Raw genomic sequence first — 15,750 nt, 5'->3', positions numbered from 1 at the left:
GGTCCTTACAAAAGCAGCTCAGGCAGTCCCACCCACCAAATCAACGGTTAGGAGTCAGACAGCTACCCTTTATGACACCGCTACCTCCACTCCCTCCCTCCCTGGACAAAGTGTACCTTCAGGACAGGCCTTCTGAAAATCATTGTAAAATACAAACATAATAATAATATCTCTAAGTGTGGCCTTATGTTGCCTGTACAGGCAAAGGAGGAACCTGCAGACCTCAGCCCAGAACACATTGGCTACCAGAGTTAGAAATGTCTAATGTCTTGAGTGTTGCTCCCCAACAAAGAAGGCTTGTGTAAACATTAACCTCGTTGTCATGGTTTCCAGATGAGTGGTGTGGCAAGGGAGAGACTAGCTAGCATCTGTTCGATTAACTATCCTTACTGAGACCCACTTCTTTCTTTCATATTTATGAAGAATATGGGGTGAATTCCAAATGAAGGTATTGCAAGGTACAGTATCTTCCCATTTCAAAGCTTTTCACATTCATCTGTCAGAGTTCAGTGCATTTCTCAGTGTTCTTCACATAGTTGGAACAATTAGTGGCAACTTCTGTTGATCCACTATAATGGGAACACCACTGTCATTTTTACATGTTACATTTTAATAATTTACATTTACATTTACATTTGCGTCATTTAGCAGACGCTCTTATCCAGAGCGACTTACAAATTGGTGCATTCACCTTATGATATCCATTTAGCAGATGCTCTTATCCAGAGCGACTTCCAGTTAGTGCATTCATCTTAAGATAGCTAGTTGAGACAACCAGATATCACAGCCGTGGCGAGTACATTTTTCCTCAATAAAGTAGCTATCAGCAAAGTCAGAGCTAGTAAGAGGGAAAAAGTAAAGTGGAGTGTTAGTTCACGATGGGGTGGGATTATTTAAGATACTCCTTGAAGAGGTGTAGTTTTAGATGTTTTCAGAAGATGGGCAGGGACTCTGCTGCCCTGGCTTCATGGGGAAGCTGGTTCCACCATTGCTGTGCCAGGACAGAGAAGAGCTTGGACTGGGCTGAGCGGGAGCTGCCCTCCTGTAGGGGTGGGAGGGCCAAGAGATCAGAGGTGGCAGAACGGAGTGCTTAGGTTGGGGTGTAGGGTTTGAGCATAGCCTGACGGTAGGGAGGGGCAGTTCCTCTTACTGCTCGGTAGGCCAGTACCATGGTCTTGTAGTGGAAAAAAATCCCATTGATATCCATTCTACTCTTTCTATTTCTATGTAGATGATTTCTGCCATTCTAGAGACCCACTAAAACAGACATCATCAACCAGATTCGGCCTCGGGACGACTGTTTCTTGAGCGGATGGTCAGGAGGCCAGAACATAATTACAATTCATTTGTAGACTGCAGATTATCCGCAAGAAACCCAAACATATCTAATATTTGACTAAAAATAATCATTTCAACCCTTGTTTACATGTCTATAGGATCACATACACTGTGTATCTCTAGCATGCATAGGAATGTTTTGTAACAGATTTCCAAATGAACAATAAAATGAAATAAACATTTTTTAAATGCTCAGAAAACTTGGGGGGACTAGAAACTCTGCTCTCCTGCATCCTGTAGTCAGGCAGCAGCCTGGCAGCAACCTGGCAGCAGCCTGGCAGCAACCTGGCAGCAACCTGGCAGCAACCTTTGGATAGTCATTACCTTGGGCAGGACGCAGACATTCAGCCTACCCAATCTACTTCTGAGACAGAACAGGAGTGTTATGATACACCTGGCACACTGCTAGTCACACCATGAAACTACACACACACACACACACACACACACACACACACACACACACACACACACACACACACACACACACACACACACACACACACCCCAATACTAAGTTCTACAGAACACCCTCCACTGTGTCTTTACTGCTCTCTCTCTCTCTGTCTCTCTCTCTGTTCTCCTTCCCTCTTCAGGGCTTTCCTATTTTAAGGATGAAGGTGACCTTGTTCTCACATCTTTCCTGGTTATTAGTCTTATTATTGGTCTTATTTCATCTCTCAGAAGCACATCTTTCCACGCCCAATGAACCATAATATTACACAATGTCATAAAATAATGCTGGATAGAAACAGTGCAAGCTTCTTTTTGTTGTTGTTGATTCATGTGTGATGTGAGATTGTCTGTTCATGCCGTAGACACTGTATATTCAAATAGATTGTCGCTTGTGTTTCACAAACCCCTGTGCCATTATCTTTCCTAATGATTGTAACTGCTGTTTCTCATGTTGGGTGTACTGTGCCTGTCCTATCGGTTTAGTTTATTGCAGGATTATCATGTTTCTGTCTAGTCATACAGTAAACATGGTGATCGGTCATAGCACTTACAACCTACTGTAACTTCCTTCTGTTGAGTTAGAGTAGGGATGGGCAACTTTGATTGGGGGGTGGGCCGGGAAAAGACTGAACTCATCATGTAGCTAGCAGGTCTGCATACCGAACATATGCAGTCAGAGCCGGCCATAGCACTTTGGGGGCCCTTGCGAGCAAAACATTTTAGTGGCAGCAGAGAGAAAACATTTATGGTTTAGTTCATTTCCTGCAGTTCTACACATTTTGCCATGGGGCGTAGAGAAAATGTTGCAGTTTTAAATCAAGTTTGAGGCAATTATAAACATTTTGCCATTGGGCTGAGAGAAGATTTAGAAATTGTATATTTTATTTAAAAAATGAATTTAACCTTTATTTAACTAGGCAAGTCAGTTAAGAACAAATTCTTATTTACAATGAAGGCCTACTGGGGAACAGTGGGTTAACTGCCTTGTTCAGGGGCAGAACGACAGATTTTTACCTTGTCAGCTAGGGGATTCGATCCAGCAACCTTTCGGTTACTGGCCCAACGCTCTAACCACTAGGCTAATTTCATGCACTTCTACTCATTATGCAATGGGGCAGAGAAAAATTTGCAGCTAATTTCCTGCAATTCTATGAATTGTGCCATAGGTTGGAGAAATAATTTCAGTTTTTAATATGATATGTGAGTGAGAGTGAATAACAATATCAATGGGGGCCCCCAGTCGGTCATTTGACCATGATTACTATAAGTTTAGATGGCTCAACTAATTTACCAATCATAACTCAAAATTGCTGACGGGCTAATTGAGTGAGCATCAGTGACTGACATTACAAGAGACAAACTGCTGATGCACAATTGCACCTTCTACTATTCTAACTCTCAACACTAAGTTGAGACCCCGGCAACAATAAATCAAAATAACACATTTTGTAAATTGATCCGCGGACCTACAAAAGGGGGGCTGTGCGGACCACCAGTCTCCCATCTCTGATTTAGAGAACAAAGCATCCCAGGGGAAGAGACAGACTGAGTGGCCAGTTGAACATGTAGCCTATAGTACCATTCTGCAAGGTTCAGCTGACTTATGACTGAAAAGTAAACCAGAACGAGAATGATTATTTATATTAAAGCACTTCTCTCAGACAATTTACAAAAAATAGAATACATTAATGAAAGCACACCATTTCCTTATTTTAGCTGTATTTCATTTGAATCAAATCTTCATAAAAAAATATACTGAATGGTCACTCATTTTACAGATCAATACACACAACCAAACACAGTGATGTCAGTTCATTTGTAAAATGTATTAAAAATACATTTGAGATAGCACTTGTTGAAACTATTTCCGGTCAAGGAGGGTTGTTCTGAACCGAAGGTCCTGATCATGACATCACAGGGTTTGAGTTGAAGAATGACATCATAGCACAGTGAGGACTAGAGAGAAGGTTGGGTTGTCTTTCCTCCAGAGGGAGATCTGTTCAGTCGTAGAGGTCCTTGAACCCCAGGCTCCTGTCACCACACACACACACACACACACACACACACAGAAAGTGAGATGTAGAAATATATGTGTGTTGTATTCAATGTGAGGTGTTCAGGGAGGGGGCCCACCTCTCTGGGGATCTCTCTCTGGCCAGGTGGTCTGCGGTGGACCACAGGGGCCTGCTGGGGCTGAGGGAGCGACGCAGGTGAGGGGAGGAGGGATGCAGGCCAGAGGACGATGATGACAGACCCTGACGACGCAGCTCCTGCACTGCCCTCTCCCTACGAGAGAGAGAGAGAAAGAGTAAAGCACAAGCCAAGCCTTTACGACAAGCAAGGAGACAGACAGACAGACAGACAGACCTCTCAAATCGCTCAGTAGATAGCTGTCTTTTGGTCATGTCCAGGTCAGCCTCTAGCTGTGCCGAATGAGTACTCAATGTAGCCACCTCTCTACGCTGAGAGCTCCTGAGAGAGAGAGAGAGGGAGAGATAGACAGACCGAAGAGAGAGAGAGAGAATTGAGTTGGAGGTGGATAGATGAAAAGAGAGAGAAAGAGGGAGAGAAACAAAGAGGGAAGCTGTCAAAACAGGCAACCGAACAAATCAGAAACCCTTCCAACAGCGACCAAGTGTCTGCTCACGCCTTGCTGTCGGCCGCGGTGAGTTTGTCCCTGAGCAGCTGGATCTCGGTGTGTCTCTCCTGGGAGCTGAGCTGTCGGTGTAGCTCCTTCTCCCTGGTGGACACCAGCACGGATTCCAGGCTCTTCATGCTCAGACGCTCACTGGACAGCTGCTTCCTGAGCAGCTCCAGCTCACACTGCAACTACAAGCACACACACAGGGTACTGTTAACACACACAGGGTACTGTTGACATACACTACCGATCAAAAGTTTTAGAACACATCAAGGGTTTTTCTTTATTTTTACTATGTTTTACATTGTAGAATAATAGTGATGACATCAAAGCTATGAAATAACACATATGGAATCATGTAGTAACCAAAACAGTGTTAAACAAATCCAAATATATTTTAGATTCTTCAAATAGCCCATTGCCTTGATGACAGCTTTGCACACTCTTGGCATTCTCTCAACCAGCTTCACCTGGAATGCTTTTCCAACAGTCTTGAAGGAGTTCCCACATATGCTGAGCATTTGTTGGCTGCTTTTCCTTCACTCTGTGGTCCGATTCATTCCAAACCATCTCAATTTGGTTGAGGTCGGGGGATTGTGGAGGTCAGGTTATCTGATGCAGCACTCCATCACTATCCTTCTTGGTAAAATAGCCCTTACACAGCCTGGAGGTGTGTTGGGTCATTGTCCTGTTGGAAAATGATAGTCTCACTAAGCTCAAACCAGATGGGATGGCGTATTGCTGTAGAATGCTGTGGAAGCCATGCTGGTTAAGTGTGACTTGAATTCTAAATAAATCACAGTGTCACCAGAAAAGCACCCCCACACTATAACACCTTCTCCTCCATGCTTTATGGTGGGAAATACGCATTCGGAGATCATCTGTTTACCCACACTGTGTCCCACAAAGACACGGCGGTTGGAACCAAAAATCTCCAATTTGGACTCATCAGCCCGAAGGACAAATTTCCACCGGTCTAATGTCCATTACTCGTGTTTCTGGGCTCAACCAAGTCTCTTCTTATTGGTGTTCTTTAGTAGTGGCTTCTTTGCAGCAATTCAACCATAAAAGCCTTATTCACACAGTCTCCTCTAAACAGTTGATGTTGAGATGTGTCTGTTACTTGAACTCTGTGAAGCATATATTTGGGCTGCAATTTCTGAGGCTGGTAACTCTAATGAGCTTATCATCTGCAGCAGAGGTAACTCAGGGTCTTCCTTTCCTGTGGCGGTCCTCATGAGAGCCAGTTTCATCATAGCGCTTGATGGTTTTTGCGACTGCACTTGAAGAAACTTTCAAAGTTCTTGAAATGTTCCGTATTGACTGACCTTCATGTCTGCAAGTAATGATGGACTGTCGTTTCTCTTTGTTTATTTGAGCTGTTCTTGCCATAATATGGACTTTATCTTTTACCAAATAGGTCTATCTTCTGTATACCACCCCTACCTTGTCACAACACAACTGATTGGCTCAAAAGCATTAAGGAGGAAATAAATTCCACTAATTAACTTTTAAGGCACACCTGTTAATTGAAATGCATTCCATGAAGCTGGTTGAGAGAATGCCAAGAGTGTGCAAAGCTGTCATCAAGGCAAAGGGTGGCTATTTGAAAAATCTCAAATATAAAATATATTTAGATTTGTTTAACACTTTTTTGGTTACTACATGATTCCATGTGTTATTTCATCGTTTTGATGTCTTCACTATTATTCTACAATGTAGAAAATAGTGAAAATAAAGAAAAACCCTTGAATGAGTAGGTGTTCAAAAAATGTGACCGGTACTGTATGCACTCGCACACACACACACACACACACACACACACACACACACACACACACACACACACACACACACACACACACACACACACACACACACACACACACACACACACACACACACACACACCATCCCCTCCATGACTCACAGCCTCCTTGCTGGCGTCCAGTTTGACACAGAGCTCCCTGGTCTTCTCCAGGTCAGTCTGAGTGGCGGTGTGTTCCCCCTGGGCCTGTCTCCACTGCTCCTCAGTGTGCAGCAGACTCCTGTTGAGCTGAGACACCTGGCTGCTGCAGCTCCGCTCTGCAGACAACGCCTAGGATACACACAACTATAGGAGTCCAGGGTCGTCTTCATTACGCACAACATGGTAAAACGTCACAAAACCTTTTACAACAGAAAACTAAAATGAGCTTTTGTTATTGGACAACTTCAGGTAGTCCCACCCTGTTTCAGTCCGTTTGGTGTCTAATGAATGTGACCCAGTGTGTAACCAGTGATAATCCCTAATGATAGAGACAGTGAGGTTAGACAGACCTCCTGCAGACTGGCCTCCAGAGCCTCCACCTTCTCCTTGAGTCTGCGTCTCTCCATGTCTGAGGACATCATCTCCAGCCTCAGCTCGCTGATGGTCCCCTCCGCCTGCCGCGCCTGCCCCTCCCAGCTCTCGGCATGGGCCGACCCACGCCGCCGAGCCTCCTGGTGCTCCCTGCACTCCCGCTCCTGGTGAACACACACACACACATTTGGATTATTTGTTTAGCTCCACAATGAATCAGTGCAAGTGAAAAGGTCTTGGCTATCAATCCCTACCCAACTCCAGTCTGAAAACGTTGATTGCCGCTTACAGTAAGCACAAGGAGGAAAGGAAAAAAACACATTTTCAAAAAGGAATTGATCTGGAACTCAAAGGCTGCGTTTACACAGAACCCCAATTCTGATTATTTCTCCACTAATAGGTATTTTGACCAATCAGATCAGCTCTTCGGACAATGTTTGGGCTAAATATCAGAATTGGGCTGCCTGTGTAAACGCAGCCATAGCTACTCTGGATGAGTGATAATTAGTTCGACAAGACATAACTAACAGATCACAGATTGAAATATCGTCCATTCACAGTGCCAGCAGAAGGTACCTTGGTGGACAGCAGGTTCTCGATGCGGGAGATGTCAGCCACATTGTCCTGTACCTTCCTCTGCAGCTCATGCACCTCCTGGGCAGAGTCCTCAGACTGCAGCTCCAGGGCCTGGTCAGCAAAACAAACTAGACCTTACAAAGTGTTGGTGAGATTCTAAAGAGATAATGGCCAAGAGGTTTGGTATATCATGAATAATATGGAGTCCTAGTGTTTTCTACTACTGTTTGCCCTAACCAATCACCTGGGATAAAAAACTATTCTGGACCATGAGCCTATGGCATCTAGTCTGGGTTCCTGTCTTTTTAGCTAACATTCCAATCCTTGCCACTCCTGTCACTTGGCAAATGACACAGAGTACAAGAAGTGGAATGTAATAGCTGAACAGAGACAGATACCAGGCTACATACCATCCTCCCTAAATAATATGAGCCCTAAAAGGTTGATCATTTCAAAGTTAAAACAGAATAATTGTGCTCCTGGTTTGGTCAGAAAGTGCTGTATCTGACCTGGTTGTTGAGACGGCTCGTGTCCAGTTCCTCTCGGAGTTGAGCATTCTCCCTCAGGGTGGAATCCTTCACCTTGGTCAAAGCCTCCAGCTCCTCACCCGCATCCCCCAGCCTCCTCCTCAAAGCCTCCAGCTCCCTCTCCCGCCCTGCCAGCGCCTCACGAATGCTCCTGGGGAACAGAAAGGTCACAGCCAAGGGTCAAAGTTTAGAGGTTAACTTACACAGGTGGTGCAATCCGCATGCGTCTCTGAGTGAACCTTAGTATGGTGACTTGGCATCTGATGCTGCTGTGTGAAGCTTTGTGGTACTGGACAACTCAGACTCACTCTGCTGATGTCTCCAGATCCTCTATGGACAACCTACGGTTCCTGATGGTTTTCTCCTGAAGAAAAACACATAGAAACCAAAGAGACCATCACTCAATCACTGCTATTAGACCAATGTGTCACATCTCATGAGGTGATATCCAAGTGGGCATTTCAACTTCCTAAACATAGTGGCTGGCAGGTAGAATTGGCTGTGTGTGTAGTTAGTGTTCAGTTGATTACTTTGTCGTCCAGCTGGTTGTGGGCTGAGTTAAGGAGGTCAGTCTGGTTCTCCAGCTGCTCCTGCAGGGAGTCTCTCCTCTGGTCCAGGTCAGTGATGGTGGACTGTAGATTGCTCACTTCCTCTCTTAGACCAGACATCTGCCCCAGTAGAGAGTCTGACACAACAGATAAGGCTCAGTTTGGTAAGGTTATTACACACACACACACACACACACACACACACACACACACACACACACACACACAGAGGCAGACCTTGTCTCCTCACCGTTCTTCTCGTCCAGCAGTTTGTTCCTCTCCTGGGAGTTCTGTAGTTCTCCGATGCGGGAGGTCAGTCTGCGCTGGCTGTCACTCAGGGCGCTCTGTGTCTCACTGTTGGACAGTCTGAACACACACGTGCGCACACACTTAAAAGGATGCTATAAAAGGGATTAAATGGACACTATAGAAGCAACAGTTCCCACACGTGTCCAGTATGTGGCTGATGCAGGAAGTGAATCCCCAACCACATGACTTCATACGTCAGTGCTGGTTCCTTGCTTACCTCAGCATGACACACTCGTTCCTGGTCCTGCTGTGTTCGTCCTCAGCAGCGGTCAGCTTCCTGCCCAGGGTGTGGACCTCCTCCTCTAGCCCCATCATGGACTCCCTCATCAGGGCAAGACGGCTCTTCTGGTCCCCCCGCTCATGCTCCAGCTAGAGCAAGGAGAATCACCATGAAATGCAATTAGCAGAACGAACATTCCATTCCAAACTAAGGACATTTAAAGAGTGTGTCTGTTCTAGTCATTGTGTTTCTATGGAGGTTTTCTCCTCCTCACTCACAGTGAGAATGGCTGTCTGCAGGTCCTCCACCCTCTGCTCCAGATGAGCCCTCTCACTGATGGCTGTCTCCTGAGAGATCTGATAACATGCAACACACACATAGACACTTTCTCTCAGCAGGATACACACACACATACACACTTTCATTTGTAGTCAATAGATGGCAATGCTGGAACACTCAGAAGTAGATTATTGTCCAATCTGGTTAATATATTGACCTTGAGTCTCTCCCTCAGACTGTCCCTCTCTGTGCTCATACGGTGGAGGTCGACCTTGGCCTCGTCTCTCTCCGCCTCCACGCGCTTCAGGATGCTCTGAGCTGACACGGTGACACTGCTCTTAGCTGCACGCGACGACTTGGATTTCAGTACCTCGCGACGCAGCGACGCTATCTCCTGCTGGGCCTGATGAAGAATGGGATTGTTATCAGCAAAATTATTTCCCATTCATTTGGAACTGAGCCAAGAAAAGTCGGACAAAACGTGTTTTGTTGGAGTTAACTATTCCTTTAAGAGTGGTACTGGCCTGCTGGTAGTGCATGCTGGTCTTGTCTCTGTCGGCAGTCAGAACTTTCACGTTGGCCTGGATCTCTGACAAGTGGCGCTCATACTTATCCAGCATGTTCTGCATCTCGTCCCGCTCTCTCAAGACCCTCATCAGCTCAGAATCATAGCTGCCCCCCTGCCCAAAACAGGGGAACAAGACATGAAGTCAGATTTCTAAAGAGTACATCAGCTGTTACATTAGTATCATGACAAAGTGCTCGCAGTCCAGGAGACACTGGTCAGAAATTAGAAATTTGATTTTTTTCTGATTAATATGGAAAAAGTAATATTTGAAGAGTTTATTTACAAAATGTTATGTCCACCAATTTTTCACATTTGTATTTTTTCATCAGAAATGATTGCTTATGGGTACCTTCATGTGTGTGTAAAATATTACTGTTCTCAGATGTTTAATTAATAGATTTTAGTGTGTATGAAAATGTGTTTTTTTTGCTAAATGCTATATTGTTTCGCTGGAATGGAATGTTGGTGTCCTGTATATTTGACTGTGATATGTGGTTGTCTCACCTAGCTACCTTAAGATGAATGCATTTACTTTAAGTCGCTCTGGATGAGAGCATCTGCTAAATGACTAAAATGTCAAATGTAAATGTTTCACAGGTCTTCTATTACTGAATTAATTTTTATTTAATTGTTTTATTATATTGATGTCAAAAATGTATCATTTCTACAGTTCTTTATTAAAAATGTTACCATGTATTACATTTGACTGTGTGAAACCTAGCAGTACTACTTATTTCTCTGAGAGTGAGCCGGATATATAGCATTTTGCTAAGAAATCTGATTATTTGTCTCTCTGAAATGAAACCATCAAGTTATATATTTTAAACAAATACATGTCTGTCAGTGAACAACCCCATGCCATGATTAGATAGTGAAAAAACACACCAATCTTTTTCATAATTTCTTTAAGCAATAAAAGCTAATTTACCAACATTTCTGAAAATTGATATATAGCGTCATTTATACATTTATAACACTGAAGATGGTGTAACAAATCCCTATTTACATTTGTAGTTAATATTAGACAGCCATTCCTTTACCTTGACAGGGGACTGGCGGGTGGGGCTGCGGCTCTGGAGGTGCCCCCGACAGGGGCTACAGGAGCACCTGCCCCTCAGCATCCTCCTCAGGCTGTCTGCTTCCTGTCTGTAGTAGTCCCTCTCCTCCTCCACGCTCCGCAAGAAGCTGTCCAGACGAGAGCCACGTTTCCCCCTGCCGCCTGGCTCTGTGTACAGGACCTGCTCTCTCTCTGTAGGATAGCCAACAATGTTACATCACATTCTGGCATCTCGTTCTCCACTACCCTCTCTCCTCTCAGTCCAGCCCCATAGTAACTCACCTGTCAGGCTGAGCTTCTGCACCAGTCTGTTCAGACTGTCTCTCTCCTGGTGCAACTGGTCCAGTAAGGCCTGCAGGTCCTGCTCCTGATTCTGCTCTACTGTGGGGTTCAGCTGGGTCTCAAGTTCTATTGGTTCAGTGTCTGCCGACTCGCTATCCTGAGACATAGCCCAGAACCCAGAAGCCAGGGTGGATGGTAAATGTAGGCTATTGATTATACTATTTTCTTTATGCCTGTTGAATTAGAATGCAATATAGTGGTATCAGTCGTGGTCTTACAGGTGTCACTTTGGTGATAGCGCCCTCTAGTGACGTGATCTTCCTCTGCAGGTTTTCGATGATGCTCTACAAAACCAGACCCCAAGAAATCTTGCATTGATTCAATCAGACATTCACTCATCCATTGTGTTCAGTATTCACATCGCATCCCCTCTTAGGCACACAGTAAGTCTACCTCTGCATGCTGTGTGTGGTCCTCTGTTGTCTCCAGTGTGGGGCCCTGCTGGTCCTGCTCTTCCTGCAGCTGAGCTGGTGTACTGATATGGCCTGGCTCCTGCTGGTTCCCCAAAGACAGCTCCTCCACCTCCTCCTCCCCTCTCTCCCCTCACCCCCTGCTGAAGCTGCACCTCCTCAGCCTGCACACCAGCCACACTAACCTCTGCAGCCTGACACAGGAAGGGCAATGGGGATTAGGTGAAAATAAATAAAATAAGAAAATGTGTCTGTATCAAGCTGATAGATAAAAAAACTAACAAGAGTGCCTATGACACACTGTTCTAAACAATTGACGTTGTCATGGTAACCAAGCCTATTTAAACTTGACCTTGCTAACCAAAACATTGCATTAAAGTTCCTTATTTGGCGAACAGGTGCTTTTAATCGAGCTACTGGTTATGAATGTATTATAGCACTATATTGGATGTCAAAAGGTTGCTAGTTTGCAAAGTAGTGTCTTCCAAATCACAGCAATCTTGCTAACGACGCTAGCCTTGAATTGTCGAAAACGATACTGATTTTATTATGGAAAGATTGCTCGCTAAATACTTAAATAGAATTAGGCTAAAGCTACTGCTTGTCTAAGTAAAACATTAGGTGTAAACAAAAACAAATCATGGTTGAGAGAGAGATCTTCAACTTACTTTATGGATGAAATAGTTATAGCTGTAGCTAGTAAATAGTTACGTGAGGTTATCTGGATAAATCACTGGGGTTTGCTGATGTAAACCCGGAATGGCTCCTAAACCGCTTTTCATACGGGATAAACGATCTGACCAATCAGATGTCAAGATTCGATCGGAATTCGAGATGTCGCAAGCCAATCAGCAAAGGCCCTTTCTTGACAGTGTGCGTCCATTACCTTGACAACGTAGCATACCCGGTACTTCACCACACACTGACAACACGTGCTGATAATGTTAGCAGAAGATAATGTTAGCCTAGTGTAATTCCAAGTCTAAATGCAAAAGTATTATGCATCAAAATGACTGATTTGACTGCATTGCTAAATGCATTGCAATGTTCTATGCAATTTATGCTACCATTTTAAAATAAAATAAATGCACCCCAGGCTTCAAATAAGTCAAAGTTATTTTGCCTTTGTCAGGATTAAAAAGTAGGCTGCTATAATAAATTGCACTGTCAATCTGTTTTGTGGGAGCCTAGCTGTTGTCTCTCTGCAGCTTTTGTAGAGGGGCAAGTGTTAACCTGTTAGTTTGTTGATTTTGAAAAATAAGCCAAAAATAATATTTAAAATCCAACCCAGCCACTCAGGAACGAGTAAATCCTTTTTGACTCAATATACGAATTAAACCGCTGGGTGGCGCTGTAAGACCAGCATCGAAAATGACTTGAGCAACAAGGGAGTCGATATCGCTCCAGCACAGCAGGTGGCAGTGTTACAACAAGGGTAAATAAACCCTGCCTTTAAAAAAACAAGAGGAAGAAAAGCGGAAATATGTGTGTAAAAATGAATTAGATCTGAAAACGTATTCACTCTGAACGTTTCCATTCATGTATTTGGAAAAGTTTCATTCGACAAAAGTGATAAACTATTTTCAGATGCACAGAAGAAACGACAGATAGAGGCACGATGATTTTAAGAAAATTCTCGAATTTGTGCGCACAATCCCAAGTCTGTTTTCGATCGGCTCGAGCCAAGAGCACATTGTCAGCTGTCATTGACGAGACTGGTAAATCAGGACTTATCCTCAAATCTTTGACAACAGACATATTGGAAAACTTAGCATTGGAGGACTGGATACACGATCATGTTGATCTCCAAAACCGGAGTATGCTCTTCTTATGGAGTAATGCCCCAGCGGTGGTGATAGGGAGACATCGGAACCCGTGGCAAGAGTGCAACCTTCAGATCACGAGACAGAAAGGGATACCGCTCGCAGTGGGGACGGGACTGTATTCCACGATTTAGGAAATGTCCATTTGACTTTCTTCACGTCCAAGAAAAACTATGACCCTCACAGGAATCTCCAAGTCGTGACAAGTGCTCTGAAAGGACTCAGGCCAGACATGGATGTACGTCCAACAGAGAGGTTGTTTGACATCTTGCTGAATGGCCACCATAAGATTTCAGGAACCGCTGCTAAATTGGGAAGGATAGCAGCTTACCATCACTGCACTCTGCTGTGTTCGGCTGACAGGGCACTGCTGTCTGCGGTGCTGAAACCGACCTGCCAGGGTATCAAGAGCAATGCAACGCAAAGCGTGCCATCCCCTGTGAAAAACCTGCTGGATGAGGACCCGACGTTGGACTGTGACTCTCATGGATTCAGTGGCATCCCAGTACAACACAGAGTTTGGTTTCAGCAGCCCTGTAACACTTGTGGACCCAAGTAATGAGCTGTCCTTGCCTGGTATCCAAATAATGGCCCGTGAACTGTTGGCATGGGAGTGGACATTTGGAAGGACTCCTAAGTTCAGTATCTGTACGACTTTTGAGTTGAAAAATGACACATCTATCTGCAATGCAACTCTAAACATGGACATCAAGAATGGCATTATATAATCTAGTGACATTGAGGTTCCCTCAGACTGGCTACCTGTGGAGTTGTCTCGAGAGTTCTCCTTACACCTGATAGGTGGGAAATTCTGTCCCTACGAGACATCAGTAATCGCAGCAGAATTGCTGAGGACAATCCCACAGAATAAAGAACTTGAAAGAAAGATGTATAATCTGTGCCGAAGAGTTGTCTTCATGATGTGAATAAAGCACTGCTGCATGACATACTGAGTTGTCCAGTGTTTTGTTATTGGGATAGTTTAATCACCAAACTCTCGACCAAGGGAAGGGGTGCTCTCTGTATGGCCGTTCTAGAAAGTTATCTGTAGACTCTGACTTTATATGCACACAAAGTATTTCCATGGCACAAATTCTGCATAAACATCTAATTACGCTGGTAACCAGTTTATAATAGCAATAAGGCACCTCGGGGGTTTGTGATATATGGCCAATAAAGCACGACTAAGGACTGTATCCAGGAACTCAGCATTGCGTTGTGCATAAGAACAGCCCTTAGCCGTGGTATATTGGCCATATACCATACCCCCCTGGCCTTATTTCTTAAATATACCCTTTAGAAAATAGGTTACATCCTTTTCCCGAGTGCAATAAATGCTGCCTCTGTAATGGGGGTCAGTGTGCTGCTAACAACTTAGCTTCCCCCACATCCTTCAAGCAGTGATCCTCTGCTTCGTAAAACAAGTGATGAGAGGAAGCCCAGTGGCCGGCAGTGGGGGAAGATGGAGCGATATGGATTTGGGCTGACATTCTGCAAATTTGGTCATTGATGAAACATTTCATCCTAATACCGCTTTCTGTTCCCAAAACTAAAACCTGTTACGAACAGAGTGGACTAAGTTTTATAGACTTTACTAGAGGTGGATCAATTAATCGGAATGGCCGATTAATTAGGGCCGATTTCAAGTTTTCATATCAATCAGAAGTCGGTATTTTTGGACGCCGATGTGGCCGTTTTTTATTTGTATTTTTTTACACCTTTATTTAACTAGGCAAGTCAGTTAAGAACACATTCTTATTTTCAATGACGTCCTAGGAACGGTGGGTTAACTGCCTTGTTCAGGGGCAGAACGACAGATTTTTACCTTGTCAGTGTACCTAACCATAAACATCAATGCCTTTCTTAAAATCAATACACAGAAGTATATATTTTTAAACCTGCATATTTAGCTAAAAGAAATCCAGGTTAGCAGGCAATATTAACCAGGTGAAATTCTGTCACTTCTCTTGCGTTCATTGCACGCAGAGTCAGGGTATATGCAACAGTTTGGGCCGCCTGGCTCGTTGCGAACTAATTTGCCAGAATTTTACGGAATTATGACATAACATTGAAGGTTGTGCAATGTAACAGGAATATTTAGACTTATGGATGCCACCCGTTAGATAAAATACGGAACGGTTCCGAATTTCACTGAAAGAATAAACGTGATAGTTTCCGGATTCGACCATATTAATGACCTGAGGCTCGTATTTCTGTGTGTTAATTATATTATAATTAAGTCTATGATTTGATAGAGCAGTCTGACTGAGCGGTGGTAGGCACCAGCAGGCTCATAAGCATTCATTCAAACAGCA

The 15,750-nt window shown here is 44.1% G+C and overlaps 1 protein-coding gene and 1 pseudogene across 5 annotated transcripts; one reads left to right on the top strand and one right to left on the bottom strand.

Moving 5' to 3' along the window:
- Positions 1-3,496: 3,496 nt before the first annotated feature.
- LOC115179422 (testis-specific gene 10 protein) lies at positions 3,497-12,366 on the bottom strand. Of its 5 annotated transcripts, none has more exons than XM_029740927.1 (19): positions 12,281-12,366; positions 11,596-11,806; positions 11,143-11,375; positions 10,844-11,052; positions 9,760-9,915; positions 9,453-9,638; positions 9,235-9,312; positions 8,954-9,105; positions 8,678-8,793; positions 8,410-8,564; positions 8,188-8,243; positions 7,862-8,030; positions 7,353-7,463; positions 6,755-6,940; positions 6,366-6,533; positions 4,442-4,623; positions 4,162-4,266; positions 3,928-4,080; positions 3,497-3,825 (listed from the first exon to the last, which is right to left on the bottom strand). In XM_029740927.1, the coding sequence occupies exons 2-19, from the start codon at positions 11,601-11,603 to the stop codon at positions 3,795-3,797; spliced, it is 2,454 nt and encodes an 817-aa protein (XP_029596787.1). In that variant the 5' UTR covers positions 11,604-11,806; positions 12,281-12,366; the 3' UTR covers positions 3,497-3,794. The 5 variants fall into 5 exon arrangements, with proteins under 5 accessions (XP_029596787.1, XP_029596788.1, XP_029596792.1 ...); XM_029740928.1 differs by having other exon boundaries at positions 7,934-8,030; XM_029740932.1 differs by lacking the exon at positions 12,281-12,366 and adding an exon at positions 11,421-11,486 and having other exon boundaries at positions 11,143-11,299; positions 11,596-11,745.
- Positions 12,367-13,064: 698 nt separating this feature from the next.
- On the top strand, positions 13,065-14,384 carry LOC115179424 (lipoyltransferase 1, mitochondrial-like; annotated as a pseudogene).
- Positions 14,385-15,750: the final 1,366 nt, after the last annotated feature.

The sequence above is a fragment of the Salmo trutta genome, chromosome 39 (assembly GCF_901001165.1).
Source record: "Salmo trutta chromosome 39, fSalTru1.1, whole genome shotgun sequence".
In the NCBI taxonomy this organism is placed as follows: Eukaryota; Metazoa; Chordata; class Actinopteri; order Salmoniformes; family Salmonidae; genus Salmo; species Salmo trutta.
The sequence above is the reverse complement of the archived record's forward strand: the minus strand, read 5'-3'. Positions and strand labels throughout refer to the sequence as shown.

Excerpts from the sequence above, each read along its gene's own strand:
- LOC115179422 (XM_029740927.1), bottom strand. Across the intron at positions 9,639-9,759 it reads CCAGCATGCACTACCAGCAG|GCCCAGCAGGAGATAGCGTC; the intron begins GCCAGTACCACT and ends ATTCTTCATCAG. Across the intron at positions 4,267-4,441 it reads ACCGCGGCCGACAGCAAGGC|GAGCTCTCAGCGTAGAGAGG; the intron begins GTGAGCAGACAC and ends TCTCTCTCTCAG.